This window comes from Mirounga leonina, unplaced genomic scaffold, assembly GCF_011800145.1.
Source record: "Mirounga leonina isolate KUSES-001 unplaced genomic scaffold, KU_Mleo_1.0 Mir_92, whole genome shotgun sequence".
NCBI classification, from domain to species: Eukaryota; Metazoa; Chordata; class Mammalia; order Carnivora; family Phocidae; genus Mirounga; species Mirounga leonina.
The window spans coordinates 17,860,285-17,868,381 of NW_023270852.1; the positions used below are offsets into that span (position 1 = coordinate 17,860,285).

At 42.4% G+C, this 8,097-nt stretch overlaps 1 protein-coding gene across 1 annotated transcript in view; it reads right to left on the minus strand.

The window, feature by feature from the left end:
• Positions 1-574: 574 nt before the first annotated feature.
• The window catches only part of NDUFC2 (NADH:ubiquinone oxidoreductase subunit C2), an 11,050-nt gene continuing 3,527 nt past the window's right edge, over positions 575-8,097 (minus strand). Inside the window, exons 2-3 of the mRNA XM_034995616.1 lie at positions 3,497-3,640; positions 575-764 (exon numbers count right to left, since the gene is read on the minus strand). Of these exons, the coding sequence (XP_034851507.1) occupies positions 715-764; positions 3,497-3,640 (194 nt within the window). The 3' untranslated portion in view covers positions 575-714. The remainder of the gene's footprint in view (positions 765-3,496; positions 3,641-8,097) is intronic.

Genomic DNA, 8,097 nt, shown 5'->3' on the forward strand with positions numbered 1-8,097 from the left:
AGCCCACTTTCTCCAGGATGATCCAGTACAAGCAAAGTCCCCTCTGCAGTATCAGTCTTCTGTTTTCCTGGTCCTGAGCCTTCTCCTTCTAAACCACCCTCTATACTGATTGTTGCAGAGAGCTCAAAAATACAAACCTGACCATGTCATTCCACTAAAACCCTTTAGTGACTTCCCACCACCTACAGGATCAAGTACAGATTATTCTGCACGACTCAGAAAACCCTCCATAATCTGGCTTGCTTTGTTTTGCTTTCTACTAGAACCAGAACAGGCAAACTTTTTCTGTAATGAACCATATATTAAATATTTCCAGCTTTGCAGGCCATAAGGTCTCTGTCACAACCACTCAACTCTACCCTTGTAGCATGGAAGCAGCCATTGACATGTAAACAGATAAGCATGGCTGTGTTCCAATAAAACCTACTGGCAACAGACAAGATTTGGCTCACAGGCTATTGCTTGCCAACTCGGAGCTAAACTCCCCACTTTAAATCTGTCAGATGTCTTAAAATTGGGTGAATGGAAACTGATCATTCTCTGATGAATTATTTTTCTTATGACAAAAATGAAGTCAGAGTGTTCATGATGACCATTTTAATCATAAGGTGTTAACATACAGGTTAACATAAACTTCAGATATCATGGAAACATGTTCCACAAAATTCAGAAATAACTGCTATCTGTGAAACCAAAGTAAGCATTTTGGAGACTTCAACGCACTGGATGGAATTCTTCAAGAAATTCACCGTAAGTTTTCTTTTCTATAAAGGGAAAGATCACAAAAAATTTATTTTTAAATTATGTTTCAGAAATCATATTTCCTAAAGAAAAATTAACACTTAATATTTTTATAGACATAAACTCCTAAGAATTTCCTTATGTTCTTGTCCTCAACCATAGTTTGGCAACCACTGAGACATTCCGTTTCACCGGATGAAGGATAACTTTGAAAGAATCTGTGGTGACATCCATCCAGATGGCTGCTTGGAGGGGCAAAGTGCTGCCGGGGGTCCTGGCTGAAGGGGTAAAGGAAGGAATGAACAGGGAGGGGCACAGGTCAGCTGGGAGGGCTGGGAGTCAAGGTGGTCAAGCCCCAGATCCCTGCTGTCAGTGCAGGAGGCTGCTGGCACACCTGCCACTCATCTACCGCTCAGAGACTGAATGAGGCTGTGAGGCGACTCGAGCTCGTGCCGACAGAGGGAGCCTGTGTACAGAGGAGGCTAGAAGCCGGAGGCCGGGGACTGAGGACCGCTCAGCCACTGGGTCTCACTCTTAGGAATCAATATTCCCAAGATTCCAACTCTAACACCCAGCAGTTTTGAGTATTCCCCGTCTCTGATACATCCAGTATTCATGGCTTTGTACTTAGTCTTTGAACTCTTCGTTGGTAAAAAAAAAAAAAAAGCTGTACCTTTTTGATCCACCATAAACATCACATATGTGACTGAAGGCTATTAAATAATAAAATTTTAGAGCTAAACAGGACCTTAGAGACCATCATTCCGTATAATGAAACTTAAATGCTTAATATTACATTTATATGAATAGGAAAATCTATTTAAAATCTATATATTTACAAGTTCAAAAATTTTCTGCATTCATTCATTCACTCACTCACATGTATGCACATCTGTATTATGTGTATATATGTAAAATACAAACAATAAAAGAGTTATAGTACAATCAAATTTATAGTTGAAGAGCAGTAAGTAGAGTGTGCTGAGGAAATTCCTGTTTGTCGCTGGGCCAGGGCTTCTTGAAGATGGTATGACTCTCAATCTGGAATTCGCTCAGTGGACAGGTAAAGATGGAACAAGGGGAGGATCAAGAAGGTACACGGTGGGGGCGCCTGGGTGGCTCAGTCGTTAAGCGTCTGCCTTTGGCTCAGGTCATGATCCCAGAGTCCTGGGATAGAGCCCCGCAAATCAGGCTCCTCGCTCAGTGGGAAGCCTGCTTCTCCCTCTCCCGCTCCCCCTGCTTGTGTTCCCTCTTTGCTGTGTCTCTCTCTCTGTCAAATAAATAAATAAAATCTTTAAAAAAAAAAAAAAAAGAAAGAAAGAAGGTACAGGGTGTACAAAGTGATACACAGCAAGTTCAGGACACAGTGTTTCATGAGGCAGGTTTTTTTTTTTTTTTAAGTCTTTTACTTTTTAAAAATTTTATTTATTTGAGAGAGACAGCGACAGAGATAGCAAGAGAGCATGAACAGGGAGGAGAGGGAGAAGCAGGCTCCCCACTTAGGAGGGAACCCGACGTGGGGCTCGATTCCAGGACTCTGGGTTCATGACCTGAGCCCAAGGCAGACGCTTACCGACTGAGCCACCCAGGCACCCCAAATGCAGGGTTCTGTGTAGATCAGGTCAGCTATTATTTATTGCTTACTAGCAGAGGCTCTGTACTGGAGGCTGGGGAAACAAAGATGAATTTATAGTCTAGTGAGGGAACAGACACGTGCATGTCACGTGCTGGATAAAAGGCATGGGCAAAGTCCTTCTAGCAGACAATTAGCTCAGCCTGGGGAAATAAGCCCTCCTCAGAGTCTGGATTTTATCCTAAAGGCAATGGGCAGCTACTGTAAGCAATCCCTTTTAGGCATATCCACATTTATCCAGAGACCTGATCTTCAGTAAGGTTGAAGGCAGAGGTGAAATGAAGGCTAGTGCAAAAGCAAGAGATTATCAGGGCATGGACCGGGGGAGTGGCAGTGGAGGTTCAGAATTGAAAAATACTTAGGAAGTAGAACAGCAAGACTTGAAGATGAATGAGAATTCAAAGAAAGACTGGAAGATGCTTCCCGGGCTTCTGGCTGGAGGAGCGAGGTGGATAGTAGTGCCACTCTCCGGAGCAGAACACAGAACAGGAAGTCTGCACAGGCAGAGGGTACATAAATTCTGTTTGCTGACTGATGGACACAGAGGTACGCGGCCAGAAACTGGATATACAAATTCAAGAGAATTCTAGTTGATAGGCAAAGATAGGGAGCCCCAGAATATTGAAGGTACCTGAAGCCACAGGCAGCTGTAAGATTAATGAGGAGCGCCTCGGTGGCTCAGTCAGTTAAGCCTGACTCCTGATTTCAGCTCAGGTCATGATCTCAGGGTCCTGGGATTGAGCCCCACATTGGGCTCTGTGCTCAGCGGGGAATCTGCTTCTCTCCTTCTCCCTCTCCTTTTCTCCCTCTCCACCCTTGTGCTCGCTCTCTCATTCTCTCTCAAATAAATACATAAACACTTTAAAAAAAAAAAAAAGGGACGCTTGGGTGGCTCAGTTGGTTAAGTGTCTGCCTTCGGCTCAGGTCATGATCCCAGGGTCCTGGGATCGAGTCCCGCATCGGGCTCCCTGCGTGGCAGGAAGCCCATTTCTCCCTCTTCTCCCTCTGCTGCTGCTCCTCCCGCTTGTGTGCTGACAAATAAATAAATAAAATCTTAAAATAAATAAATTAAAATTTTAAAAAATTAAAAGAAAGAGGTTCGCTACAGTTAACTTGAAATACCTTTTTCAGGAAAATCCTCTGGATGTGATTTTACATAAGCAAACATATCATGGTCCTTCACAGCATACATATAGTCTTGGCGTTTTAAAAGATAATATCCAATAAAGACAAAGGAAGTAACATATAGGAGCTGGCGATGCAAACCTAAAATTCAAATGACAAATCCCAAAGAAAGCAAAAATCAGTCAGTATATATTTAAAATCAGTTCTGCAGTTCAGACATACAATTTATTGTTATTTCTTCTATCATTCTTTAAAAAAAAAAAAAAAGGCTCTTCTACATAGCTCTTTTGAAAAAACAGCCTTGACCTTGATATATCTTCCTAAAGAAATCTGGCAATTATGAAAAGCAACATTAAATCTACAAACATAACTATTAATGGAACCCAAGATTTTTTTAAATTCAGGTTTTATAAATTTCCTCAGGAGAAAAGTTAGATTACTACAAAATCCTGAAAACCTAAACTAACTTGTATTCCAGGACCTGTTCAGAATGTGATGTGACAGAGATGAAGTCCTTTACTATGCTTGAAAAGCAATTTGGTTTGTCTCCATATACCAATTTATATTGGCATATTTATTGGTTACCAAAGCAGCCAGCTACTCTACAAAAAATCAATTCTCTTTTTAACTTCTAAACTTTGTACCATGTGTATGAATTACCTATTCAAAAACTATATTTAAAAAAATCATCCTATAATAATGAGACTGGGGAGGATCAAGTCATGTGATCTAGGGAAAGCCAAAATTTAAATTCTGAAGGGGAGATCCAAAGGTCTGAACTTTATACAGAGAAGCATCTTTTTAAAAAGGCTAACTACAAGTTTGATTTTTTTTTTTTCCCTAGAAACATTTATTTAACATTTAAAACCATATTACTTCATACAGCAAACTGTGCACTTTGATATATCACAGTGTCTTAAAAAGGAAAATAATCAGATTTGTTTGGAAAGTTATTTACATCAGCCTAGAATGACTGGCAAGTAACACAGTTCCTATGGAACCCAAATTGTTACAAAATGTTTACAAAAAACTATATTCATAGAAATTCTGCATGTCCACAAAGGGCATCCCCTGAACGGCCCAGAGACCAGTGTGTGCGAACCATGTCGAGTGGGAGTGGGGGGCATCCAGGCACTCTGGTCTGGGTGGTGCGGCAGGCCAAGGGTCTCGCATGGCGCCGTCTGGGGGCTCAGCCCTGGGGCTGCGAACCCAAGGCCCCGACAAGGGAGGCCCAGGCAGAGATGGGGTGGGGGTTGGAGCACAGTGGCATGTGGGCCCCTGGAGCCAGGACAGGCCCCTCCTCAGGGGGCTGGATTCAGATGTGCTCTTGGGGGGAGGGGGGCAGAGGCAGATTAAGTGCACACCAGCCTGACGCATGGGGCCCAAGCAGAAGGCAGGCTCCGACCACAGGGAAGCTCATTCCCTTGCAGATTCCAGAGGAGCTCTGACCGGTGACAGGGGCAGGACTGCTAGCTAAAGGGATCATGAGGCCCAGGAGGAGCGGACAAGTTTGATTTTCTAGCTATGCCCCAGAATTCTTTCCCCAGTGCTCTTCTTATCCCACACGTATTCTTTTGAAGAACTCATTTATTCCTATAGTTTTATCTTCCGTCCATTTACCGGTGACCTGCAAGTGTGTTCAACTTAGACAGCCATGCTGAATAACAGATATATCCAAATGTTTGACATGTATGTTCCCCTGAATACCCCCCAAATGAACTTCCTTTCTTCCTATTCATACCTCTTCTTAATTCAGAGAATGATAAGACCATTCACACAGGAAGTCAAGTCCTGGGAAATAAATACAGTAATCATCCTTTTTTTTTTTTTTTTACCCTCATCCCCCCCATCCAGTCACTGAGTCCTGTCAAGTCCTTATAAATATTTCCTTGCCTCACTTCAGGGAACTCATCTCTCACTCACACTAACTGCTCTCTCTTCCATCTCATTTTCCATTTCACTTATCCCAGCCTTTACCCTGTCACTAGAGGAATTTTTACTAAAATACAAACCTAGCTTGTCAGCCCCTTGTTCTTCAACTATACCCAATAGGAGACCAAGATGTTAGATAATGACCTCCCAGGCCCTTCATGACCTGACTCTTCATCTTCATCTGACACTACCCCGATATGCACATTGTGCTCCAGCAATGCTGAACTACTTTTAATTCCTCATGCAAATTAGACTCCTTCATGCTTTTTTATGCCACCCACCAGTTATGTCTCTGCCCAGAGACCTCCTCAAGATTCAATTCAGACATCACCTCTGCTAAGAAGTCTTCCCAGAGGGCGCCTGGGTGGCTCAGTTGGTTGAGCGACTGCCTTCGGCTCAGGTCATGATCTTGGAGTCCTGGGATCGAGTCCCACATCGGGCTCCCTGCTCGGCAGGGAGTCTGCTTCTCCCTCTGACCCTCCCCCCTCTCATGTGCTCTCTCTCTCTCTCTCTCATTCTCTCTCTCAAATAAATAAATAAAATCTTAAAAAAAAAAAAAGTCTTCCCAGAACCTTCCTTAATGGGGTTAACAGAATGAATGCTTCTCAATTAATATGTAAACTGCTATAGAAATTATTTCCATCTATTACCACGCAAAGCCAATGCTTAATTCATCTTTGTGTATCAGAACACAGATAGCACTTAATAAATTTTAATAAATGGATAAATGGCCTTGGGCAAGTCAATTTACTACCTTTAAACAAAGAATACCTATCATATCATTCTTACAGCAGTGTTATGTAAACCAAAAGAAAATACGTGTAAAAATATTTTGGAAAAATGTGTAAAACAATAAAAACGCAAAATATTACTATGATCTGGGACTGGACAGGGCCCAGACTCTTTTGCATTCTCCTTTACCCCTAACAGCCATTGGTTCCCCTAATGGGCCACCTGCAATACAGCAAACCAAAGTGTGCTGGGTTCTACTGTGTGCCACTGGACTACACAAAGACCCAGACTCTCTGTGCTTACCCATATCCCTCACAGAAGACTTCCTGAATGTTTCAGATGATGATGTCAGTGTCCCAGCCCTAAAGGCATGGTGTGGCCTCTTACCTTGTCCGCCTTTCCCTAACCTCTTACCTACCTCTCAGTGGTGGTCTCCCTCCCACCACAACCACAACCCCTCCACAATCATTTTCCCTTTCTTTATTAAGTGACTCTAAACTTGGAAGCCATGGTGCTCTTTGCAGAACACCATAAATTACTGATATATTAAACTAGAAATCAATAAAAAAAACCTAGAAATCAATAAATATATTTAATTTTGTGGACTACATTTAGATACCATACCAAAACCTAAATTTTCCACAGCAACTTAGGGACACCCAGGGAACTCAGGAACTCCGGCCCCTAGCCCTAGATTAAGGGCTTTATACACCATCTCATTCAGTTCGCACAAACACACGGAGGGAGATAGCATCCCTATTTCATAGAGAAGGAAACGAACACTCATGGAGATAAATAACTTCCCCAGAATCAAATGGCTAGTAGGATGGAGGTGGTGTCAAACCTAAAATCATGTGCGCTTGACTATGCTCTTCCTCTGGAACAGTCTCGATTCAACCTGAACCTCCTTTGTGCTCCCAAAGTGCTCACTGCTCACCTACTTCTATGAAAATACATTCTCTGTCATACTTAGACCCATAATGGACTGTTTACTTGTCTCTCTGACTCGACTAAGAGCTCTTCAAGGTCAGGGATGGTATTCTTCACCCCATATACCTGGTATGTAATACTGCCTGGCACAGAGAAAAGAGCTCAGTAAATGTTGAACAAACATATTGTAAACTGTTTGCATAACAACAGCTAAGAAATGGAAACTTTGTCCAGCACCTTCTGTGTGCCAGGCATTTTATCTATAGAATCTCACTTAAGTCTCACAACAAATATGCAAAGACTAATTATTCTCATTTTTTTTTTAAAGATTTATTTATTTGATGGCAAACAGACACATGAAAAAGTGCTCAACATCACTCAGCATCAGGGAAATAGAAATCAAAACCTTAATGAGATACCACCTCACACCAGTCAGAATGGCTAAAATTAACAAGTCAGGAAATGACAGATGTTGGCGAGGATGCAGAGAAAGGGGAACCCTCTTACACTGCTGGTGGGAATGCAAGCTGGTGCAGCCACTCTTTTTTTTTTTTTTTTAAAGATTTTATTTATTTATTTGAGACAGAGAGAATGAGAGACAGAGAGCATGAGAGGGAGGAGGGTCAGAGGGAGAAGCAGACTCCCTGCCGAGCAGGGAGCCCGATGTGGGACTCGATCCCGGGACCCCAGGATCATGACCTGAGCCGAAGGCAGTTGCTTAACCAACTGAGCCACCCAGGCGCCCCATGGTGCAGCCACTCTTGAAAACAGTATGGAGGTTCCTCAAAAAGTTGAAAATAGAGCTACCCTACGACCCAGCAATTGCACTACTGGGTATTTACCCCAAAGATACAAATGTAGTGATCTGAAGGGGCACATGCACCTCAATGTTTATAGCAGCAATGTCCACAATAGCCATACTATGGGAAGAGCCCAGATGTCCATCAATAGATGAACGGGAAAAAAAAAAAAAAAAAAAAAAAATATATATATATATATATATA